The sequence below is a fragment of the Mobula birostris genome, chromosome X, assembly GCF_030028105.1.
Source record: "Mobula birostris isolate sMobBir1 chromosome X, sMobBir1.hap1, whole genome shotgun sequence".
NCBI lineage: Eukaryota > Metazoa > Chordata > Chondrichthyes > Myliobatiformes > Myliobatidae > Mobula > Mobula birostris.
Genome location: NC_092402.1, coordinates 5,393,158 through 5,419,272, shown reverse-complemented (window position 1 = coordinate 5,419,272; position 26,115 = coordinate 5,393,158). Strand labels below are relative to the sequence as shown.

General features: G+C 51.2%; 1 protein-coding gene across 1 annotated transcript in view; it reads left to right on the top strand.

Annotated features, from left to right (window-relative positions):
• Positions 1–7,512, top strand: part of LOC140191846 (peptidyl-prolyl cis-trans isomerase FKBP10-like) — a 57,945-nt gene extending 50,433 nt beyond the window's left edge. The window contains exons 8-9 of the mRNA XM_072249637.1: positions 327–469; positions 7,202–7,512. Of these exons, the coding sequence (XP_072105738.1) occupies positions 327–469; positions 7,202–7,512 (454 nt within the window). The remainder of the gene's footprint in view (positions 1–326; positions 470–7,201) is intronic.
• Positions 7,513–26,115: the final 18,603 nt, after the last annotated feature.

Genomic DNA, 26,115 nt, shown 5'->3' with positions numbered 1-26,115 from the left:
GGATGTGGAGAGGATGTTTCCTGTAGTCGGGGAGCCTAGGACCAGAGGACACAGATAGAGTGGATGTGGAGAGGATGTTTCCTATAGTGGGGGGGAGTCTTGTTGATAGTTGGTGGGTTAGTCAGGGCTCCAAAAATTGCAAGGGAGGAGAATAGGGTTGAGAGGCATAATAACTCAGCCATGATAGTATGGAAGAGAAGACTTGATGGGCTGAATGGCCTAATTTTGCTTCCCCACCTCTTTTTATGCCCTGGATGCATACTATTAACCCTGTGTTCGGAGCCCCTGTCCTGCAGTGTGTCTGATGGTCTGTTTTCACCCTGCAGCCGTGACTACGATACACCACAAACTCTGACCCTGGGATCCAGCAAAATGATCGCCGGGCTGAACCAAGGGCTGCTGGAGATGTGCATCGGGGAGAGGCGAATTCTGACGATCCCGCCACACCTTGGACATGGCGAGTCGGGAGGTGAGGAGCATGTGTGTGCCCGCGCGCGCCTTTGCGCACTTCCGAGACTTTTCGGTCTGCTCTTGGCCTCGCACTGCAATCGGCGGCTCACCGTCTCCGCCGAGCCCGTGCGGGAGCTTTCCAGTTTCTTTTTAAGAAGCAGGAACCCTGTGGCATTGGTGCGGCTCCGCTCTCGTGACCTCGGAAGTCCGGGTCCGGTGAGTTTGGCGCCGTGACCGGAGACCGCCTCGGTGGTGACACATGGCCATGACTTCTTCGGTGCCTTGCCCCGCGCCCTCCGCTCTCCGCCGAGCGCTGCAGGGCCCGCTGGATCTCACCTCCGCCCAGTCCGCCTGGAGCCGGCTTCGCTCGCTGGGCGGGACAGGTGCACCCCTATCTCACTGGGGTGCAGAGCCTGCCGGCTGCCCTCTGCTGGCTCAGCCCGCCTGTTCGAAGCGGCGTGCCGGGGGGTGGGGTGGACGCTGTCGCGTGCGAACGCTGACTTGGAGCCACAGGTGATAGCTGGGTGCCCGGTGGGGACCGAAGGTGAGTGAGCTGCCCCCTGGAATGGACAGGACAAGCCCCCCCCCCACCCCCCCGCCAGAGGTGGCTGGACACCCTCGCGCCTTGCACTGTACTGCGGGCTCAGAGGGTCAAATTTTGCGACGTACGTGGAGGTGCGCCTCTACCTTTCCTCCGCCAGCCTGCAGGTCACCCTCGGGCAAGGTGGAGCACCTGCTCAGCCCCCCGATCAGGGTCGGCTGAAACCATGGGAGCGGATGGTGGACGGTCGTATGAGCAGATCACCAAGTCCTGGTGATGCGACCACTAGCGCCAGGCAGACATTCTCTGAAGGGTGTTGATAATGGCTGTGGGGATCACCCACCTTGCCCAGAATAAGGCGATGGCAAACCACTTCTGTAGATGAAACTTTCCAAGAACAAACTGCATGGGACGCAGACACAAACAAAAACACTACTTCCATCGAGCAAGTCCAAAGACAGGCAGCCCGATTTGTCACAAATACCTATGAGGGAGAAATGAGTGTTACTCAACTTTTAAATTCATTAAAGTGGAACTCTCTCCTGGACATGAAGCACACCGCCTGACATGTTGTTACAAAATGTTAAATGGTCAGCTCGACATAGACTACCAATCCCACCTCAAACCCAAACCTATTAGGAGCAAGCGAGGGCACTCAACTCAATTTGAAATACTAACTAACAAGTCAGATGTGTACAGCAGTTCATTTTCTTCCCCCGCACAATTAAAGCATGGAATAATCTTCATCCTACCACAGTCACACAACTGAACCCAATTAAATTTAAGGCAGCTTTCCTTCTTCAAAAATCTCCTCCTTCAGCCCACCCTCCAGTTTAAAATCCACGCGGAATATTTTGGAGGGTCAAGAACCAAGAGCGATCACGGTGATCGCCCTCGTCATAGCGACGTGGCAGATAATGATGATGTCATACAACACGGCACGTTATGGTGATGTCATGCAACTGAGGACATAATGATGATGTCGTACGACACCAAACCTGACTGTGAAAGCCTGGGTGCGCTCCCTGCCCGAAACTGTGGCGGGGCCATCATTTCAGGCTTGTCGCCCCTGTGCATTGACTGCCGGTGAGCGGTTTAATTCCTGTGCAAATACCCCAGCGTTCGGGCACATTGACTCCTCTCTACCTCCGCTCCCTGGGAGGTCCACGTCCAGTTGTCATTCAGCCCTGCCCATGTGCAAAACACAGCACCCACAGTCACAAGTGACATGTGTAATTGCGATAGCAGTGGAGAAAAAATATAGGTACAGTACTTTCTATTTTATTTGTTGAGAACAGGCCCTTCGTGCTGCATTGCTCTGCAGTTCCCCGATTTAATCCCAGCCTAATCACAGGACAGTTTACAATGACTGATTATCCTAGCGACTGGGGCGGCTTTGGACTGTGGGAGGACACCGGAGCACCCGGAGGAAACCGGCACAGTCACGGGGAAAATGTACAGGCAGCAGCGGGAAATGAACCCCAGTCTCCTGTATTGCAAGGCATTGTGTGAACCACTACGCTACCGTGCCACGAAAAACATAAGCCCATATGACGTAGAAGTAGAATTAGACCATTTGGCCCTTCGATTCTGCTCTGCCATTCCATCGGGACTGATTTACTATCCCTGTCCATCCCATTCCCCATAACCAATGACACTCTGAATAATCAAGACCCTATCAACCTCCGCTTTAAATATACACAATGACTTGGCCTCCACAGCCGTATGTGGCAACGAATTCCACAGATTCCCCACCCTCTGGCTACAGAAAATGTCCTTATTTCTTTTCTAAATGGACGTCCCTCTATTCTGAGGCTGTGCCCTCTGGTCCTAGACTCCACCACTATAGGAAACATCCTCTCCACATCCACTCTATCTGTGTCCTCTGGTCCTAGACTCCCCCACTATAGGAAACATCCTCTCCCCATCCACTCTATCTGTGTCCTCTGGTCCTAGACTCCCCTACTATAGGAAACATCCTCTCCACATCCACTCTATCTGTGTCCTCTGGTCCTGGACTCCCCCACTATAGGAAACATCCTCTCCACATCCACTCTATCTGTGTCCTCTGGTCCTAGACTCCCCTACTATAGGAAACATCCTCTCCACATCCACTCTATCTGTGTCCTCTGGTCCTGGACTCCCCCACTATAGGAAACATCCTCTCCACATCCACTCTATCTGTGCCCTCTGGTCCTAGACTCCCCCACTATAGGAAACATCCTCTCCACATCCACTCTATCTGTGTCCTCTGGTCCTAGACTCCCCCACTATAGGAAACATCCTCTCCACATCCACTCTATCTGTGTCCTCTGATCCTAGACTCCCCCACTATAGGAAGCAGCCTCTCCACATCCACTCTATCTGTGTCCTCTGGTCCTAGACTCCCCCACTATAGGAAACATCCTCTCCACATCCACTCTATCTGTGTCCTCTGGTCCTAGACTCCCCCACTATAGGAAACATCTTCTCCACATCCACTCTATCTGTGTCCTCTGGTCCTAGACTCCCCCCACTATAGGAAACATCCTCTCCACATCCACTTCAGTCAGACTTTTCAATATTCAATAGGTTTCATTGTAATTCCCCACCCCCACCCCCACATCCTTCTAAACTCCAGTGAGTACAGACCCAGAGCCATGAAACGCTCCTCATACATTAACCCTTTCATTCCCGGGATCATTCTCGTGACGTTCCTCTCGACCCTCTGCAATGCCAGCACAGCCTTTCTTGATAAGGGGCCCAAAACTGCTCACACTACTCCAAGTGCGGACGGACTGATTCCTTATCCTCTTTCTCGAAATCCCCTGGGACTCTCCCTGAATGCTGTCCATCAGGGATGTCTCATGGGCTCTGTGGGCCTTCCTAATTGCCTGTTTGCCCACTTCCACAAGGGGGCCTGTCTGATTTTAGCTCCTTGCTCCTTACACATGCTCCCATTACACGGAGTCATGGAAAAGTACTGCCCAGAAACAGGCCCTTTGGCCCATCTAGTCCGCGCCAAACCACTTAAACTGCCTCCTCCCATTGACATACACTGGGACCACACCTCTCCCATCCGCGTACCTATCCAAACTTCCCTTAAACATTGAAATCGAGCTGACGTGCACCACCTGTGCTGGTAGCTCGTCCCGCACTCGATGAGTGAAGAAATTTCCCCTCAAGTTCCCCTTAAACATTTCACCTTTCACCCTTAACCTGTGACCTCTGATTGTAGTCCCACCCAACCTCCGCGGAAAAAGCCTGCTTGCATTTACCCAATCTGTACCCCTCATAATTTTGTCTAACCCCAAAGACTCGTACGGCCAGATTTGGGAACAGCTTCTTTCCAACTGTGATAAGACTGCTGAACGGATCCTGACCCGGATCTGGGCCGTACCCTCCAAATATCCGGACCTGCCTCGCGGTTTTTTTGCACAACCTCACTTTCCATTTTTCTATTTTCTATTTATGATTTATAATTTAAATTTTTAATATTTACTATCAATTTGTAATCCGGAGAGCGGGAAGCACAGAATCAAATATCGTTGTGATGATTGTACGTTCTAGTATCAATTGTTTGGCCACAATAACGTATAAAGTATAAGGTGTAAAGTATTAAAAATTAAAGGCATCCGTTAGTCTTGCGAGACCATGGATCTGCGCCTGGAAAGTCTTCACTCTCCAGGGCGCAGGCCTGGGCAAGGTTGTATGGAAGACTGGCAGTTGCCCATGCTGCAAGTCTCCCCTCTCCACGCCACCGATGTTGTCCAAGGGAAGGGCATTAGGACCCATACAGCTTGGCACCGGTGTCGTCGCAGAGCAATGTGTGGTTAAGTGCCTTGCTCAAGGACACAACACGTCCCCTCGGCTGGAGCTCGAACTCACAACCTTCAGGTCGCTAGTCCAATGCCTTAAGCACTTGGCCACGTGCCCACACGGTATAAAGTAACTCTATCAAATCTCCTGTCAATATTCTCTGTTCCAAGGAATGAAGTCCTAACATATTCAATCTTTCTTCATAACTCAGGTCTTCCTGTCCCAGCAAGGCCTTTGTAAAATTTTATGTTTTAAATTTATTTATTGAGATACATACAGTGCAGAATAGGCCCTTCGAGTCGCGCTGCCCAGCAATCGGCCCGATTTGACCAGCGGGGCAGTTTACAATGACCAGTCAACCCTACCAACCGGTCCGTCTTCGGACTGTGGGAGGAAACCGGAGCACCCGGAGGAAACCCAGGCGGTCACGGGGAGAACGTACGGACTCCTGACAGAGAACGGTGGGAAATGAAGCATCCTGCTGCCCTGTTTTCTCCGTGCTCCTTCAACGGACCAAGTGACGGGACACATCCTCACTCCTTTAAATCTTCAACCCTTTCGAAGGAGCTGATCTCCACAAGGCTGCGTCACGCCCTCAGCCGAAGTCACTGCCCTTTGCTAAGCTTGCTTCCGGACCACGCTGAGGCGTTCAGCGCTTGTGGGCTTGGTTCAGGATCGGGTTGAAAATCACTGGCGTAGGGCGTGAAATTTGTTGTCTTTGCAGCAGCGGTACAGTGCAATACATAATAGATAGAGAAAAACCTGTGAATTACTGTAAATATATAAATGTATATGAAATAACTACAATACATCATAAAAATTGTGAACGTCAGTCAGTGTGTGTGTGTGTGTTTCTATATGTACACACACACTTACATGGGCAGACCAACCAGTGGCATAGTGGTTAGCACGACGCTTTACAGCCACCGGAGACCCGGGTTCAATTCCCGCCACTGCCCGTAAGGAGTTTGTACGTTCTTCCTCTCTGACCGCGTGGGCTTCCTCCGAGTGCTCCAAAGGCGCACCGGTTGGCGGGGTTAATTGGTCATTGGTTAAATCGCCCCGTGGTTAGGCTGGGATTAGGTCGTGGGATTGTCGGGCCGGCGCGGCTCGAAGGACCGGAAGCATTTATTCCGCTCTAGCCTCAATCAATCAATCAATAAATAATTAGTTAAATTAAGTAAGTAGTGCAAAGAAAAAATGGTGAGGTGGTGTTTTATGGGTTCAATGTCCATTCAGAAATCGGATGGCAGAGGGGAAGAAGCTGTTCCTGAATCGCTGAGTGTGTGTCTTCAGGCTCCTGACCCTCCTCCCTGATGGCAGAGGGGAAGGAGCTGTTCCTGAATCGTTGAGTGTGTGTCTTCAGGCTCCTGTACCTCCTCCCTGATGGCAGAGGGGAAGAAGCTGTTCCTGAATCGTTGAGTGTGTGTCTTCAGGCTCCCTGTACCTCCTCCCTGATGGCAGAGGGGAAGAAGCTGTTCCTGAATCGTTGAGTGTGTGTCTTCAGGCTCCTGTACCTCCTTCCTGATGGCAGAGGGGAAGAAGCTGTTCCTGAATCGTTGAGTGTGTGTCTTCAGGCTCCTGTACCTCCTCCCTGATGGCAGAGGGGAAGAAGCTATTCCATGAATCGTTGAGTGGTGTGTCTTCAGGCTCCTGTACCTCCTCCCTGATGGCAGAGGGGAGGAAGCTGTTCCTGAATCGTTGAGTGTGTGTCTTCAGGCTCCTGTACCTCCTCCCTGATGGCAGAGGGGAAGGAGCTGTTCCTGAATCGTTGAGTGTGTGTCTTCAGGCTCCTGTACCTCCTTCCTGATGGCAGAGGGGAAGAAGCTGTTCCTGAATCGTTGAGTGTGTGTCTTCAGGCTCCTGTACCTCCTCCCTGATGGCAGAGGGGAAGAAGCTGTTCCTGAATCGTTGAGTGTGTGTCTTCAGGCTCCTGTACCTCCTCCCTGATGGCAGAGGGGAAGGAGCTGTTCCTGAATCGTTGAGTGTGTGTCTTCAGACTCCTGACCCTCCTCCCTGATGGTAGCAATGAGCAGAGGGCACGTCCTGGGTGATGGGGGTTATTAATGATGGACGCCACTTTTTTGAGGCATCTCTCCTTGAAGCTGTCCTGGAAGCTGGGGAGGCCGGTGCCCGTGATGGAGCTGACTGAGCTTATAACTCTCTGCAGCTTCTTTCGGTCCTGTGCAGTGGCCCTCCCACACCAGACGGTGATGCAGCCTGTCAGAATGCTCTCTACGGTACATCGGTAGAAATTTGCAAGTGTCTTTGGTGACAGACCAGGTCTCCTGAAACTCCTTTGTGTCACCTATGTAACCAGTTTGAGTGTCACCAATGGGACGAATACTTCTGACTTCTTGAATACTAACCCTCCCCCCCCCCTCATCCCACAAACCCTCACCCCCCCTGCAGCTGGAAACGTACCTGGCAGTGCAGTGCTGCTTTTCGACGTCGAACTGCTCGAGCTGAAGGCCGGCGTTCCGGACGGTTACCTCTTCGTCTGGAACGGGGACGCCCCGGAGAAACTGCACGAGGAGTTCGACCTCAACAAGGACGGGGAGATCTTGTTCGAGGAGGTAAGGGTGCTGCCGCCGAGTTGCCCGTGCCCCCCCCCCCCGCACTGTGGGGCCGGTCCTCCCGCACCCTCCGTCACACCCCTACGCTCTCCTTCCTCGCGTGGCCCCGAGTCTTTAGAAAACTACGTCCTCTGGTCGCCGCACTAGAGGAAGGACGTCGAGGCTTTGGAGAGCTTGCAGGGGAGGTCTACCAGGATGTTGCCTGGCTTAGAGGGCATGAGAGGCTGGGTAAAGGTGATGAGAGGCATTGACCGTGTGGATAGTCAGAGGCTTTTTCCCAGGGCTGAAATGGCTGGCACGAGAGAGCACAGTTTTAAGGTGCTTGGAAGTAGGTACAGAGGAGATGTCAGGGGTAAGTTTTTTTACGCAGAGAGTGGTGAGTGTGTGGAATGGGCTGCCGGTGATGGTGGTGAAGGTGGATACAATAGGGTCTCTTAAGAACCTCCTGAACAGGTACATGAGGCTTAGAAAAATAGAGAGCTATGGGTAAGCCTCGGTAGTTTCTCAGGTAAGGACATGTTCAGCCTGTACTGTGCTGTAGTTTTTCTATGTTTCTAAACTTGGGTTGTTTTGTCTGGAGCGCCGGAGACTGAGGGGAGATCTGATAGAGGATTACAAGATTAGAAGAGGCATAGACAGAATGGACAGACAGTATCTGTTTCCCAGACTTGAAATGTCTAACACCAGAGTGAATGCATTGAAGGTGAGAGGGGGGTACGATCGAGGGGGGGATGTGAGGGGTAAGTTTTTTACTCAGAGAGTGGTGGATGCCTGGAATGTGCTGCCTGGTCTGGTGGTAGAGGCAAATACATTAGAGGTTTTTTAAGAAACATTTGGTTAGGCACGTGAATGTGAGGAAGATGGAGGGATATGGACATGGTGTAGGCAGGAGGGTTTAGTGCTTGGGTGTTTTCGATTTGCTTTTTAGCTGGGTCAGCGCAGTACTGTGGGCCAAATGGCCTGTTCCTGAGCTGTGCTCTTCAATGTTCCATGAGGCACTCATCTCTCCCTGTCTTCCACTCCCCCATCATCCACAGAGTTAGCCAATAGCTTCGCACAAAATGTCCCAAGGCTCGTGTCAGCACGAAGGCTGAGCCAAGCGGCTCAGTGTCATTTGCGTGCGGCAGAGGAGAGCGGGACCCTCCCCGCTTGACGGATGAGTCTGCTTCCAAGAAACCACCAGGTCCAATTTAATGACCATTCAGCCGCATGCCTGAACTCAGGCAAAATAAAGCAGCGTTCCTCAGGCTGCGAGGTGAGATATTCAAGGCTGCTGTGGCTACCCTGCGTCACCAATGGGACAGGATCGTGTGTGTGTGTGTGTGTGTGTGTGTGTGTGTGTGTGTGTGTGTTACGTTTAACCATATAACATATAACAATCACAGCACTGAAACAGGCCACCTCGGCCCTTCTAGTCCATGCCGAACTCTTACTCTCACCTAGTCCCACCAACCTGCACTCAGCCCATAACCCTCCATTCCTTTCCTGTCCATATATCTATCCAATTTAACTTTAAACGACAACATCGAACCTGCCTTAAGCACTTCTGCTGGAAGCTCGTTCCACACAGCTACCACTCTCTGAGTAAAGCAGTTCCCCCTCATGTTACCCCTAAACTTTTGTCCTTTAACTCTCAACTCATATCCTCTTGTTTGAATCTCCCCCATTCTCAATGGAAAAAGCCTATCCACATCAACTCTATCAATCCCCCTCATAATTTTAAACACCTCTATCAAGTCCCCCCTCAACCTTCTATGCTCCAAAGAATAAAGTTTGTTCTTTAACAGAGGGAAACTTGGCGAGGGTTTGGACACGAGAACTATTTTATGAACAGGAGACAGCCATGGCTTCAGCCCGCCAAAAGCACGCGCGTGTGTGCCCTGCCCACTGACCTCACTTCCAGTTCCGGGTGAACCGCCCGCAATGCCCACAGGGAACTGAAGTTCTTTGTTACGTACACGCATGATAACACAGTGCGGTGAAGATTTTTGACCTGTTGTGTACGAACCGCCCATCTTCCCACAAACCCAGGGAGCAAAACGCTGTAGCAAAGGTCACGCACACAGCACAATACAGCACATGTAGTAATGACAGCAGAAAGCATACAGTTACTGGAAAAAATACGGAAATTAATAATAATATAGCTCTGTGTCATGGTCTGTAGATTGATGGTGCGTGTGGAATGTTGTCCTGAAGCCAGGTTTCTGCAAGAGCAAGCATGCAGCAGTTCCTCATCTCTTGTTAGTGCAGCTGCACATGAACGCAGTGCAGATTGTCTTCCTGGGATGCACACTGTAGGACTCGTTATAACCCTGGTTAGAACATTAATGGTCTGTGTGAATCGCTGTCGCAGGAAATCAGCATCCATCATCAGGGACCCCATTACCCCCCCAAAACTATCCAGGACATGCATTCTGTTTGCATCAGGAAGGAGGTTCAGGAGCCTCAGGACCCACACCACCAGGTTCAGGAACAGTTATTACCCCTCAACCATCAGGAAGGAGGTTCAGGAGCCTCAGGACCCACACCACCAGGTTCAGGAACAGTTATTACCCCTCAACCATCACGAAGGAGGTACAGGAGCCTCAGGACCCACACCACCAGGTTCAGGACCAGTTATTACCCCCTCAACCATCAGGAAGAAGGTACAGGAGCCTCAGGTCCCACACCACCAGGTTCAGGGACAGTTATTACCCCTCAACCATCAGGAAGGAGGTACAGGAGCCTCAGGACCCACACCACCAGGTTCAGGAACAGTTACTACCCCTCAACCATCACGAAGGAGGTACAGGAGCCTCAGGACCCACACCACCAGGTTCAGGACCAGTTATTACCCCCTCAACCATCAGGAAGAAGGTACAGGAGCCTCAGGTCCCACACCACCAGGTTCAGGGACAGTTATTACCCCTCAACCGTCAGGAAGGAGGTACAGGAGCCTCAGGTCCCACACCACCACGTTCAGGAACAGTTCTATCTCTGTGATCACAATTCTATCTCCTTTACCATAGCATTGGAGAGGGATAGGAACAGACAAGTTAGGAAAGCGTTTAATTGGAGTAAGGGGAAATACGAGGCTATCAGGCAGGAACTTGGAAACAGATGTTCTCAGGGAAAGGTACAGAAGAAATGTGTGTGGGGCTTTGCATACGTATATTCCAATGGGACAAGGAAAGGATGGTAGGGTACAGGAACCGTGGTGTACAAAGGCTGTTGTAAATCTGGTCAAGAAGAAAAGAAAAGCTTACGAAAGGTTCAGAGAGCTAGGTGATGTTAGAGATCTAGCTGATTATAAGGCTATCAGGAAGGAGCTTAACAATGAAATTAGGAGAGCCAGAAGGGGCCATGAGAAGGCCTTGGCGGGCAGGATTAAGGAAAACCCCAAGGCATTCTACAATTATGTGAAGAGCAAGAGGATATGACGTAAGAGAATAGGACCAATCAGGTGTGACAGTGGAAAAGTGTGTATGGAACCGGAGGAGATGGCAGAGATACTTAATGAATACTTCACTTCAGTATTCACTAGAGAAAAGGATCTTGGCGATTGTGGGGATGACTTGCAATGGACTGATAAGCTTGAGCATGTAGATATTAAAGAAGAGGATGGAGCTTCTGGAAAGCATCAAGTTGGATAAGTCACCAGGACCGGGCGGGACGTACCCCAGGCTACTGTGGGAAGCGAGGGAGGAGATTGCTGAGCCTCTGGCAATGATCCTTGCATCATCAATGGGGATGGGGGAGGTTCCGGAGGATTGGAGGGTTGCGGATGTTGTTCCCTAATTCAAGTAAAGGAGTAGAGATAGCCCAGGAAATTATAGACCAGTGAGTCTTACTTCAGTGCTTGGTAAGTTGATGGAGAAGATCCTGAGAGGCAGGATTTATGAACATTTGGAGAGGCATATTTTGATTAGGAATAGTCAGCATGGCTTTGTCAAAGGCAGGTCGTGCATTACGAGCCTGATTGAATTTTTTGAGGTGTGACTAAACACATTGATGAAGGTAGAGCAGTAGATGTCGTGTATATGGATTTCAGCAAGGCATTTGATAAGGTACCCCATTCAAGGCTTATTGAGAAAATAAGGCGGCATGGGATCCAAGGGAACATTGCTTTGTGGATCAGAACTGGCTTGCCCACACAAGGCAAAGAGTGGTTGTAGACGGGTCATATTCTGCATGGAGGCCGGTCACCAGTGGTGTGCCTCAGGGATCTGTTCTGGGACCCCGACTCTTTGTGATTTTTATAAATGACCTGGATGAGGAAGTGGAGGGATGGGTTAGTAAATTTGCTGATGACACAAAAGGTTGGGGGTGTTGTGGACAGTGTGGAGGGCTGTCAGAGGTTACAGTGGGACATTGATAGGATGCAAAACTGGGCTGAGAAGTGGCAGATGGAGTTCAACCCAGATAAGTGTGAGGTGGTTCATTTTGATAGGTCAAATATGATGGCAAAATATAATATTAATGGTAAGACTCTTGGCAGTGTGGAGGATCAGAAGGATCTTGGGGTTCGAGTCCATAGGACACCCAAAGCTGCTGCGCAGTTTGACTGTGTGGTTAAGAAGGCATACGGTGTATTGGCCTTCATCAATTGCGGGATTGAGTTTAGGAGCCAAGAGGTAATGCTGCAGCTATATAGGACCCTGGTCAGACCCCACTTGGAGTACTGTGCTCAGTTCTGGTTGCCTCACTACAGGAAGGACGTGGAAACCATAGAAAGGGTGCAGAGGAGATTTATAAGGTTGTTGCCCGGATTGGGGAGCATACCTTATGAGAATAGGTTGAGTGAACTCGGCCTTTTCTCCTTGGAGCGACGGTGGGTGAGAGGTGACCTGACAGAGGTGTACAAGATAATGATCGTGTGGATAGTCAGAGGTTTTTTTTTCCCCAGGGCTGAAATGGCTAGCACGAGTGGGCACAGTTTTAAGGTGCTTGGAAGTAGGTACAGAGGAGATGTCAGGGGTAAGTTTTTTACACAGAGAGTGGTGATTGTGTGGAATGAGCTGCCGGCGATGGTGGTGGAGGTGGAAATGACAGGGTCTTATAAGAGTCTCCTGGACAGGTACATGGAGCTTAGAAAAATAGAGGGCTATGGGTAAGCCTAGGTAGTTCTAAGATAAGGACATGTTTGGCACAGCTTTGTGGGCCGAAGGGCCTGTATTGTGCTGTAGGTTTTCTACGTTTCTGTGTTTCTAGTTATCACCACCAGTCTCAGGAACAGTTATTACCCCCCTCCCCCCCCCCCCCGCCAACCATCAGGAAGGAGGTACAGGAGCCTCAAGACCCACACCACCAGGTTCAGGGACAGTTATTACCACTCAACCATCAGGAAGGAGGTACAGGAGCCTCAAGACCCACACCACCAGGTTCAGGAACAGTCATTACCCCTCGACTATCAGGAAGGAGGTACAGGAGCCTCAGGACCCACACCACCAGGTTCAGGAACAGTTATTACACCTCAACTATCAAGAAGGAGGTACAGGAGCCTCAGGACCCAAACCACCAGGTTCAGGAACAGTTATTACCCCTCAACCATCAGGAAGGAGGTACAGGAGCCTCAGGTCCCACACCACCAGGTTCAGGAACACTTTTTACCCCCAAACCATCAGGAAGGAGGTACAGGAGCCTCAGGTCCCACACCACCAGGTTCAGGAACAGTTATTACCCCCTCAACCATCAGGAAGGAGGTACAGGAGCCTCAGGTCCCACACCACCAGGTTCAGGAACAGTTATTACCCCCTCAACCATCAGGAAGGAGATACAGGAGCCTCAGGACCCACACTACCAGGTTCAGGAACAGTTATTACCCCTCAACCATCAGGAAGAAGGTACAGGAGCCTCAAGACCCGCACCACCAGGTTCAGGAACATCATGCACCTGAATTGGTGTGGATAAATTCACTCATCTCGCACTGAACTGATTCCCCAACCTATGGAAAGACTCTACAGTTCCTATTCTCAGAATTATTCATTTGTTTTTAATTTACTTTTTTGGTATTTGCGTAGTTTGTGTTCTTTTGCACACTGGTAGTTTCCCCGTCTCTTTGTCTATTTTAATTGCTTCTGTTGTACTTCTTTGTTTCTACTGTGAATGCCCTCCAGAAAATGAATCTCATGGTAGTATATGCTGACATATACTTTGATAAAAAATTTACTTTGAATTTTGACCTTTGGTGAACAATGAGTGACAGTTGTTTTTTTTTTGGGGGGGTGGGGGAGTCTAGGACCAGAGGACACAGATAGAGTCTCGTTCCACACTCTCACTACCCTCTGAGGGAAGTACTTCCTCCTCGGGCTCCCCTGAAACTTTCACCTTTCACCCTTGACCGCCAGTCATATTCTCACCAAGCCATAGTGGAAGAAGCCTGGATGTGGAGAGGATGTTTCCCATGGTGGGGGAGTCTAAGACCAGAGGGCACAGATAGAGTGGATGTACAGAGGATGTTTCCTATAGTGGGGGAGTCTAGGACCAGAGGACACAGATAGAGTGGACGTGTAGAGGATGTTTCCTATAGTGGGGGAGTCTAGGACCAGAGGACACAGATAGAGTGGATGTGGAGAGGATGTTTCCTACAGTGGGAGAGTCTAGGACCAGAGGGCACAGATAGAGTGCATGTGGAGAGGATGTTTCCTATAGTGGGGGAGTCTAGGACCAGAGGACACAGTTAGAGTGGATGTGGAGAGCATGTTTCCTATAGTGGGGGAGTCTAGGACCAGAGGGCACAGTTAGAGTGGATGTGGAGAGGATGTTTCCTGTAGTGGGGGAGTCTAGGACCAGAGGACACAGATAGAGTGGATGTGGAGAGGATGTTTCCTATAGTGGGGGAGTCTCGGTCCAGAGGACACAGATAGAGTGAATGTGGAGAGGATGTTTCCTATAGTGGGGGAGTCTAGGACCAGAGGACACAGATAGAGTGGTCGTGGAGAGGATGTTTCCTATAGTGGGGGAGTCTAGGACCAGAGGATACAGATAGAGTGGATGTGGAGAGGATGTTTCCTATAGTGGGGGAGTCTAGGACCAGAGGACACAGATAGAGTGGATGTGGAGAGGATGTCTCCTACAGTGGGGGAGTCTAGGACCAGAGGACACAGATAGAGTGGATGTGGAGAGGATGTTTCCTATAGTGGGGGAGTCTAGGACCAGAGGACACAGATAGAGTGGATGTGGAGAGGATGCTTCCTATAGTGGGGGAGTCTAGGACCAGAGGACACAGATAGAGTGGATGTGGAGAGGATGTTTCCTACAGTCGGAGAGTCTAGGACCACAGGGCACAGATGGAGTGGATGTGGAGAGGATGTTTCCTATAGTGGGGGAGTCTAGGACCAGAGGACACAGATAGAGTGGATGTGGAGAGGATGTTTCCTATAGTGGGGGAGTCTAGGACCAGAGGACACAGATAGAGTGGATGTGGAGAGGATGTTTCCTACAGTGGGAGAGTCTAGGACCAGAGGGCACAGATAGAGTGCATATGGAGAGGATGTTTCCTATAGTGGGGGAGTCTAGGACCAGAGGACACAGTTAGAGTGGATGTGGAGAGCATGTTTCCTATAGTGGGGGAGTCTAGGACCAGAGGGCACAGTTAGAGTGGATGTGGAGAGGATGTTTCCTGTAGTGGGGGAGTCTAGGACCAGAGGACACAGATAGAGTGGATGTGGAGAGGATGTTTCCTATAGTGGGGGAGTCTCGGTCCAGAGGACACAGATAGAGTGGATGTGGAGAGGATGTTTCCTATAGTAGGGGAGTCTAGGACCAGAGGACACAGATAGAGTGGTCGTGGAGAGGATGTTTCCTATAGTGGGGGGTGTCTAGGACCAGAGGACACAGATAGAGTGGTCGTGGAGAGGATGTCTCCTATAGTGGGGGAGTCTAGGACCAGAGGACACAGATAGAGTGGATGTGGAGAGGATGTTTCCTACAGTCGGAGAGTCTAGGACCAGAGGACACAGATGGAGTGGATGTGGAGAGGATGTTTCCTATAGTGGGGGAGTCTAGGACCAGAGGGCACAGATGGAGTGGATGTGGAGAGGATGTTTCCTATAGTGGGGGAGTCTAGGACCAGACGACACAGATAGAGTGGATGTGGAGAGGATGTTTCCTATAGTGGGGAGTCTAGGACCAGAGGACACAGTTAGAGTGGATGTGGAGAGCATGTTTCCTATAGTGGGGGAGTCTAGGACCAGAGGGCACAGTTAGAGTGGATGTGGAGAGGATGTTTCCTGTAGTGGGGGAGTCTAGGACCAGAGGACACAGATAGAGTGGATGTGGAGAGGATGTTTCCTATAGTGGGGGAGTCCTCGGTCCAGAGGACACAGATAGAGTGGATGTGGAGAGGATGTTTCCTATAGTAGGGGGAGTCTAGGACCAGAGGACACAGATAGAGTGGTCGTGGAGAGGATGTTTCCTATAGTGGGGGGTGTCTAGGACCAGAGGACACAGATAGAGTGGTCGTGGAGAGGATGTCTCCTATAGTGGGGGAGTCTAGGACCAGAGGACACAGATAGAGTGGATGTGGAGAGGATGTTTCCTACAGTCGGAGAGTCTAGGACCAGAGGACACAGATGGAGTGGATGTGGAGAGGATGTTTCCTATAGTGGGGGAGTCTAGGACCAGAGGGCACAGATGGAGTGGATGTGGAGAGGATGTTTCCTATAGTGGGGGAGTCTAGGACCAGACGACACAGATAGAGTGGATGTGGAGAGGATGTTTCCTATAGTGGGGGAGTCTAGGACCAGAGGGCACAGATAGAGTGGACGTGTAGAGGATGTTTCCTATAGTGGGGGAGTCTAGGACCAGAGGACACAGATAGAGTGGATGTGGAAGAGGATGTTTCCTACAGTGGGAGAGTCTAGGACCAGAGGACACAGATAGAGTGGATGATGGAGAGGATGTTTCCTGTAGTGGGGGAGTCTAGGACCAGAGGACACAGATAGGAGTAGATGTGGAGAGGATGTTTACTATAGTGGGGGGTGTCTAGGACCAGAGGACACAGATAGAGTGGTCGTGGAGAGGATGTTTCCTGTAGTGGGGGAGTCTAGGACCAGAGGACACAGATAGAGTGCATGTGGAGAGGATGTTTCCTATAGTGGGGGAGTCTAGGACCAGAGGGCACAGTTAGAGTGGACGTGGAGAGGATGTTTCCTGTAGGTAGGGGAGTCTAGGACCAGAGGACACAGATAGAGTGGATGTGGAGAGGATGTTTCCTATAGTGGGGGAGTCTCGGTCCAGAGGACACAGATAGAGTGGATGTGAGAGGGATGTTCCCTATAGTGGGGGAGACTAAAACCAGAGGACACAGATTGAGGTGGATGTGGAAGGATGTGTCCTGCAGTGGGGGGAGTCTAGGACCAGAGGGGCACAGATAGAGGGGATGTGGGAGAGGATGTTTCCTGTACTGGGGGGGAGTCTAGGACCAGAGGACACAGATAAAGTGGATGTGGAGAGGATGTCTCCTATAGTGGGGGAGTCTAGGACCAGAGGACACAGATAGAGTGGATGTGGAGAGGATGTTTCCTACAGTCGGAGAGTCTAAGGACCAGAGGACACAGATGGAGTGGATGTGGAGAGGATGTTTTCCTATAGTGGGGGGAGTCTAGGACCAGAGGGCACAGATGGAGTGGATGTGGAGAGGATGTTTCCTATAGTGGGGGAGTCTAGGACCAGACGACACAGATAGAGTGGATGTGGAGAGGATGTTTCCTATAGTGGGGAGTCTAGGACCAGAGGGCACAGATAGAGTGGACGTGTAGATGGGGGAGTCTAGGACCAGAGGACACAGATAGAGTGGATGTGGAGAGGATGTTTCCTACAGTGGGAGAGTCTAGGACCAGAGGACACAGATAGAGTGGATGTGGAGAGGATGTTTCCTGTAGTGGGGGAGTCTAGGACCAGAGGACACAGATAGAGTAGATGTGGAGAGGATGTTTACTATAGTGGGGGGTGTCTAGGACCAGAGGACACAGATAGAGTGGTCGTGGAGAGGATGTTTCCTGTAGTGGGGGAGTCTAGGACCAGAGGACACAGATAGAGTGCATGTGGAGAGGATGTTTCCTATAGTGGGGGAGTCTAGGACCAGAGGGCACAGTTAGAGTGGACGTGGAGAGGATGTTTCCTGTAGTAGGGGAGTCTAGGACCAGAGGACACAGATAGAGTGGATGTGGAGAGGATGTTTCCTATAGTGGGGGAGTCTCGGTCCAGAGGACACAGATAGAGTGGATTTGGAGAGGATGTTCCCTATAGTGGGGGAGACTAAAACCAGAGGACACAGATAGAGTGGATGTGGAGAGGATGTGTCCTGCAGTGGGGGAGTCTAGGACCAGAGGGCACAGATAGAGTGGATGTGGAGAGGATGTTTCCTGTATTGGGGGAGTCTAGGACCAGAGGACACAGATAAAGTGGATGTGGAGAGGATGTTTCCTATAGTGGGGGGAGTCTACGACCAGAGGACACAGATAGAGTGGATTTGGAGAGGATGTTTCCTGTACTGGGGGAGTCTAGGACCAGAGGACACAGATAGAGTGGATGTGGAGAGGATGTTCCCTGTAGTGGGGGCAGTTTACGACCAGAGGACACAGATAGAGTGGATGTGGAGAGGATGTTTCCTATACTGGGGGAGTCTAGGACCAGAGGGCACAGATAGAGTGGATGTGGAGAGGATGTTTCCTATAGTGGGGGGAGTCTAGGACCAGAGGGCACAGATAGAGTAGATGTGGAGAGGATGTTTCCTATAGTAGGGGGAGTCTAGGACCAGAGGGCACAAATAGAGTGGATGTGGAGAAGATGTTCCCTGTAGTGGGGGGAGTCTATGACTAGAGGACACAGATAGAGTGGATGTGGAGAGGATGTTTCCTATACTGGGGGAGTCTAGGACCAGAGGGCACAGATAGAGTGGATGTGGAGAGGATGTTTCCCATAGTGGGGTGAGTCTAGGACCAGAGGGCACAGATAGAGTAGATGTGGAGAGGATGATTCCTATAGTGGGGGAGTCTAGGACCAGAGGACACAGATAGAGTGGATGTGGAGAGGATCTTTCCATAGTGGGGGAGTCTAGGACCAGAGGACACAGATAGAGTGGTCGTGGAGAGGATGTTTCCTATAGTGGGGGAGTCTAGGACCAGAGGACACAGATAGAGTGCATGTGGAGAGGATGTTTCCTATAGTGGGGGGTGTCTAGGACCAGAGGACACAGATAGAGTGGATGTGGAGAGGATGGTTCCTATAGTGGGGGAGTCTAGGACCAGAGGGCACAGTTAGAGTGGATGTGGAGAGCATGTTTCCTTTAGTGGGGGAGTCTAGGACCAGAGGACACAGATAGACTGGATGTGGAGAGGATGTTTCCTATAGTGGGGGAGTCTCGGTCCAGAGGACACAGATAGAGTGGTCGTGGAGAGGATGTTTCCTATAGTGGGGGGTGTCTAGGACCAGAGGACACAGATAGAGTGGATGTGGAGAGGATGTTTCCTATAGTGGGGGAGTCTCGGTCCAGAGGACACAGATAGAGTGGATGTGGAGAGGATGTTTCCTATAGTAGGGGGGTCTAGGACCAGAGGACACAGATAGAGTGGTCGTGGAGAGGATGTTTCCTATAGTGGGGGGTGTCTAGGACCAGAGGACACAGATAGAGTGGTCGTGGAGAGGATGTTTCCTATAGTGGGGGAGTCTAGGACCAGAGGACACAGATAGAGTGGATGTGGAGAGGATGTCTCCTATAGTGGGGGAGTCTAGGACCAGAGGACACAGATAGAGTGGATGTGGAGAGGATGTTTCCTACAGTCGGAGAGTCTAGGACCAGAGGACACAGATGGAGTGGATGTGGAGAGGATGTTTCCTATAGTGGGGGAGTCTAGGACCAGAGGGCACAGATGGAGTGGATGTGGAGAGGATGTTTCCTATAGTGGGGGAGTCTAGGACCAGACGACACAGATAGAGTGGATGTGGAGAGGATGTTTCCTATAGTGGGGAGTCTAGGACCAGAGGGCACAGATAGAGTGGACGTGTAGAGGATGTTTCCTATAGTGGGGGAGTCTAGGACCAGAGGACACAGATAGAGTGGATGTGGAGAGGATGTTTCCTACAGTGGGAGAGTCTAGGACCAGAGGGCACAGATAGAGTGGATGTGGAGAGGATGTTTCCTGTAGTGGGGGAGTCTAGGACCAGAGGACACAGATAGAGTAGATGTGGAGAGGATGTTTACTATAGTGGGGGAGTCTCGGTCCAGAGGACACAGATAGAGTGGATGTGGAGAGGATGTTTCCTATAATGGGGGAGTCTAGGACCAGAGGACACAGATAGAGTGGTCGTGGAGAGGATGTTTCCTATAGTGGGGGGTGTCTAGGACCAGAGGACACAGATAGGTGGTCGTGGAGAGGATGTTTCCTATAGTGGGGGAGTCTAGGACCAGAGGACACAGATAGAGTGCATGTGGAGAGGATGTTTCCTATAGTGGGGGAGTCTAGGACCAGAGGGCACAGTTAGAGTGGACGTGGAGAGGATGTTTCCTGTAGTAGGGGAGTCTAGGACCAGAGGACACAGATAGAGTGGATGTGGAGAGGATGTTTCCTATAGTGGGGGAGTCTCGGTCCAGAGGACACAGATAGAGTGGATGTGGAGAGGATGTTCCCTATAGTGGGGGAGACTAAAACCAGAGGACACAGATAGAGTGGATGTGGAGAGGATGTGTCCTGCAGTGGGGGAGTCTAGGACCAGAGGGCACAGATAGAGTGGATGTGGAGAGGATGTTTCCTGTACTGGGGGAGTCTAGGACCAGAGGACACAGATAAAGTGGATGTGGAGAGGATGTTTCCTATAGTGGGGGGAGTCTACGACCAGAGGACACAGATAGAGTGGATGTGGAGAGGATGTTTCCTATAGTGGGGGAGTCTCGGTCCAGAGGACACAGATAGAGTGGATGTGGAGAGGATGTTTCCTATAGTAGGGGGGTCTAGGACCAGAGGACACAGATAGAGTGGTCGTGGAGAGGGATGTTTCCTATAGTGGGGGGTGTCTAGGACCAGAGGACACAGATAGAGTGGTCGTGGAGAGGATGTTTCCTATAGTGGGGGAGTCTAGGACCAGAGGACACAGATAGAGTGGATGTGGAGAGGATGTCTCCTATAGTGGGGGAGTCTAGGACCAGAGGACACAGATAGAGTGGATGTGGAGAGGATGTTTCCTACAGTCGGAGAGTCTAGGACCAGAGGACACAGATGGAGTGGATGTGGAGAGGATGTTTCCTATAGTGGGGGAGTCTAGGACCAGAGGGCACAGATGGAGTGGATGTGGAGAGGATGTTTCCTATAGTGGGGGAGTCTAGGACCAGACGACACAGATAGAGTGGATGTGGAGAGGATGTTTCCTATAGTGGGGAGTCTAGGACCAGAGGGCACAGATAGAGTGGACGTGTAGAGGATGTTTCCTATAGTGGGGGAGTCTAGGACCAGAGGACACAGATAGAGTGGATGTGGAGAGGATGTTTCCTACAGTGGGAGAGTCTAGGACCAGAGGGCACAGATAGAGTGGATGTGGAGAGGATGTTTCCTGTAGTGGGGGAGTCTAGGACCAGAGGACACAGATAGAGTAGATGTGGAGAGGATGTTTACTATAGTGGGGGAGTCTCGGTCCAGAGGACACAGATAGAGTGGATGTGGAGAGGATGTTTCCTATAATGGGGGAGTCTAGGACCAGAGGACACAGATAGAGTGGTCGTGGAGAGGATGTTTCCTATAGTGGGGGGTGTCTAGGACCAGAGGACACAGATAGAGTGGTCGTGGAGAGGATGTTTCCTATAGTGGGGGAGTCTAGGACCAGAGGACACAGATAGAGTGCATGTGGAGAGGATGTTTCCTATAGTGGGGGAGTCTAGGACCAGAGGGGCACAGTTAGAGTGGACGTGGAGAGGATGTTTCCTGTAGTAGGGGAGTCTAGGACCAGAGGACACAGATAGAGTGGATGTGGAGAGGATGTTTCCTATAGTGGGGGAGTCTCGGTCCAGAGGACACAGATAGAGTGGATGTGGAGAGGATGTTCCCTATAGTGGGGGAGACTAAAACCAGAGGACACAGATAGAGTGGATGTGGAGAGGATGTGTCCTGCAGTGGGGGAGTCTAGGACCAGAGGGCACAGATAGAGTGGATGTGGAGAGGATGTTTCCTGTACTGGGGGAGTCTAGACCAGAGGACACAGATAAAGTGGATGTGGAGAGGATGTCTCCTATAGTGGGGGAGTCTAGGACCAGAGGACACAGATAGAGTGATGTGGAGAGGATGTTTCCTACAGTCGGAGAGTCTAGGACCAGAGGACACAGATGGAGTGGATGTGGAGAGGATGTTTCCTATAGTGGGGGAGTCTAGGACCAGAGGGCACAGATGGAGTGGATGTGGAGAGGATGTTTCCTATAGTGGGGGAGTCTAGGACCAGACGACACAGATAGAGTGGATGTGGAGAGGATGTTTCCTATAGTGGGGAGTCTAGGACCAGAGGGCACAGATAGAGTGGACGTGTAGAGGATGTTTCCTACAGTGGGGGAGTCTAGGACCAGAGGACACAGATAGAGTGGATGTGGAGAGGATGTTTCCTACAGTGGGAGAGTCTAGGACCAGAGGACACAGATAGAGTGGATGTGGAGAGGATGTTTCCTGTAGTGGGGGAGTCTAGGACCAGAGGACACAGATAGAGTAGATGTGGAGAGGATGTTTACTATAGTGGGGGGTGTCTAGGACCAGAGGACACAGATAGAGTGGTCGTGGAGAGGATGTTTCCTGTAGTGGGGGAGTCTAGGACCAGAGGACACAGATAGAGTGCATGTGGAGAGGATGTTTCCTATAGTGGGGGAGTCTAGGACCAAAGGGCACAGTTAGAGTGGACGTGGAGAGGATGTTTCCTGTAGTAGTGGAGTCTAGGACCAGAGGACACAGATAGAGTGGATGTGGAGAGGATGTTTCCTATAGTGGGGGAGTCTCGGTCCAGAGGACACAGATAGAGTGGATTTGGAGAGGATGTTCCCTATAGTGGGGGAGACTAAAACCAGAGGACACAGATAGAGTGGATGTGGAGAGGATGTGTCCTGCAGTGGGGGAGTCTAGGACCAGAGGGCACAGATAGAGTGGATGTGGAGAGGATGTTTCCTGTACTGGGGGAGTCTAGGACCAGAGGACACAGATAAAGTGGATGTGGAGAGGATGTTTCCTATAGTGGGGGGAGTCTACGACCAGAGGACACAGATAGAGTGGATTTGGAGAGGATGTTTCCTGTACTGGGGGAGTCTAGGACCAGAGGACACAGATAGAGTGGATGTGGAGAGGATGTTCCCTGTAGTGGGGGCAGTTTACGACCAGAGGACACAGATAGAGTGGATGTGGAGAGGATGTTTCCTATACTGGGGGAGTCTAGGACCAGAGGGCACAGATAGAGTGGATGTGGAGAGGATGTTTCCTATAGTGGGGGGAGTCTAGGACCAGAGGGCACAGATAGAGTAGATGTGGAGAGGATGTTTCCTATAGTAGGGGAGTCTAGGACCAGAGGGCACAAATAGAGTGGATGTGGAGAAGATGTTCCCTGTAGTGGGGGGAGTCTATGACTAGAGGACACAGATAGAGTGGATGTGGAGAGGATGTTTCCTATACTGGGGGAGTCTAGGACCAGAGGGCACAGATAGAGTGGATGTGGAGAGGATGTTTCCCATAGTGGGGTGAGTCTAGGACCAGAGGGCACAGATAGAGTAGATGTGGAGAGGATGATTCCTATAGTGGGGGAGTCTAGGACCAGAGGACACAGATAGAGTGGATGTGGAGAGGATCTTTCCCATAGTGGGGGAGTCTAGGACCAGAGGACACAGATAGAGTGGTCGTGGAGAGGATGTTTCCTATAGTGGGGGAGTCTAGGACCAGAGGACACAGATAGAGTGCATGTGGAGAGGATGTTTCCTATAGTGGGGGGTGTCTAGGACCAGAGGACACAGATAGAGTGGATGTGGAGAGGATGGTTCCTATAGTGGGGGAGTCTAGGACCAGAGGGCACAGTTAGAGTGGATGTGGAGAGCATGTTTCCTTTAGTGGGGGAGTCTAGGACCAGAGGACACAGATAGACTGGATGTGGAGAGGATGTTTCCTATAGTGGGGGAGTCTCGGTCCAGAGGACACAGATAGAGTGGTCGTGGAGAGGATGTTTCCTATAGTGGGGGGTGTCTAGGACCAGAGGACACAGATAGAGTGGATGTGGAGAGGATGTTTCCTATAGTGGGGGAGTCTCGGTCCAGAGGACACAGATAGAGTGGATGTGGAGAGGATGTTTCCTATAGTAGGGGGGTCTAGGACCAGAGGACACAGATAGAGTGGTCGTGGAGAGGATGTTTCCTATAGTGGGGGGTGTCTAGGACCAGAGGACACAGATAGAGTGGTCGTGGAGAGGATGTTTCCTATAGTGGGGGAGTCTAGGACCAGAGGACACAGATAGAGTGGATGTGGAGAGGATGTCTCCTATAGTGGGGGAGTCTAGGACCAGAGGACACAGATAGAGTGGATGTGGAGAGGATGTTTCCTACAGTCGGAGAGTCTAGGACCAGAGGACACAGATGGAGTGGATGTGGAGAGGATGTTTCCTATAGTGGGGGAGTCTAGGACCAGAGGGCACAGATGGAGTGGATGTGGAGAGGATGTTTCCTATAGTGGGGAGTCTAGGACCAGACGACACAGATAGAGTGGATGTGGAGAGGATGTTTCCTATAGTGGGGAGTCTAGGACCAGAGGGCACAGATAGAGTGGACGTGTAGAGGATGTTTCCTATAGTGGGGGAGTCTAGGACCAGAGGACACAGATAGAGTGGATGTGGAGAGGATGTTTCCTACAGTGGGAGAGTCTAGGACCAGAGGGCACAGATAGAGTGGATGTGGAGAGGATGTTTTCCTGTAGTGGGGGAGTCTAGGAGCAGAGGACACAGATAGAGTAGATGTGGAGAGGATGTTTACTATAGTGGGGGAGTCTCGGTCCAGAGGACACAGATAGAGTGGATGTGGAGAGGATGTTTCCTATAATGGGGGAGTCTAGGACCAGAGGACACAGATAGAGTGGTCGTGGAGAGGATGTTTCCTATAGTGGGGGGTGTCTAGGACCAGAGGACACAGATAGAGTGGTCGTGGAGAGGATGTTTCCTATAGTGGGGGAGTCTAGGACCAGAGGACACAGATAGAGTGCATGTGGAGAGGATGTTTCCTATAGTGGGGGAGTCTAGGACCAGAGGGCACAGTTAGAGTGGACGTGGAGAGGATGTTTCCTGTAGTAGGGGAGTCTAGGACCAGAGGACACAGATAGAGTGGATGTGGAGAGGATGTTTCCTATAGTGGGGGAGTCTCGGTCCAGAGGACACAGATAGAGTGGATGTGGAGAGGATGTTCCCTATAGTGGGGGAGACTAAAACCAGAGGACACAGATAGAGTGGATGTGGAGAGGATGTGTCCTGCAGTGGGGGAGTCTAGGACCAGAGGGCACAGATAGAGTGGATGTGGAGAGGATGTTTCCTGTACTGGGGGAGTCTAGGACCAGAGGACACAGATAAAGTGGATGTGGAGAGGATGTTTCCTATAGTGGGGGGAGTCTACGACCAGAGGACACAGATAGAGTGGATTTGGAGAGGATGTTTCCTGTACTGGGGGAGTCTAGGACCAGAGGACACAGATAGAGTGGATGTGGAGAGGATGTTCCCTGTAGTGGGGGCAGTTTACGACCAGAGGACACAGATAGAGTGGATGTGGAGAGGATGTTTCCTATACTGGGGGAGTCTAGGACCAGAGGGCACAGATAGAGTGGATGTGGAGAGGATGTTTCCTATAGTGGGGGGAGTCTAGGACCAGAGGGCACAGATAGAGTAGATGTGGAGAGGATGTTTCCTATAGTAGGGGGAGTCTAGGACCAGAGGGCACAAATAGAGTGGATGTGGAGAAGATGTTCCCTGTAGTGGGGGGAGTCTATGACTAGAGGACACAGATAGAGTGGATGTGGAGAGGATGTTTCCTATACTGGGGGAGTCTAGGACCAGAGGGCACAGATGGAGTGGATGTGGAGAGGATGTTTCCCATAGTGGGGTGAGTCTAGGACCAGAGGGCACAGATAGAGTAGATGTGGAGAGGATGATTCCTATAGTGGGGGAGTCTAGGACCAGAGGACACAGATAGAGTGGATGTGGAGAGGATCTTTCCCATAGTGGGGGAGTCTAGGACCAGAGGACACAGATAGAGTGGTCGTGGAGAGGATGTTTCCTATAGTGGGGGAGTCTAGGACCAGAGGACACAGATAGAGTGCATGTGGAGAGGATGTTTCCTATAGTGGGGGGTGTCTAGGACCAGAGGACACAGATAGAGTGGATGTGGAGAGGATGGTTCCTATAGTGGGGGAGTCTAGGACCAGAGGGCACAGTTAGAGTGGATGTGGAGAGCATGTTTCCTTTAGTGGGGGAGTCTAGGACCAGAGGACACAGATAGACTGGATGTGGAGAGGATGTTTCCTATAGTGGGGGAGTCTCGGTCCAGAGGACACAGATAGAGTGGTCGTGGAGAGGATGTTTCCTATAGTGGGGGGTGTCTAGGACCAGAGGACACAAATAGAGTGGTCGTGGAGAAGATGTTTCCTATAGTGGGGGGTGTCTAGGACCAGAGGACACAGATAGAGTGGTCGTGGAGAGGATGTTTCCTATAGTGGGGGAGTCTAGGACCAGAGGGCACAGATAGAGTGGACGTGTAGAGGATGTTTCCTATAGTGGGGGAGTCTAGGA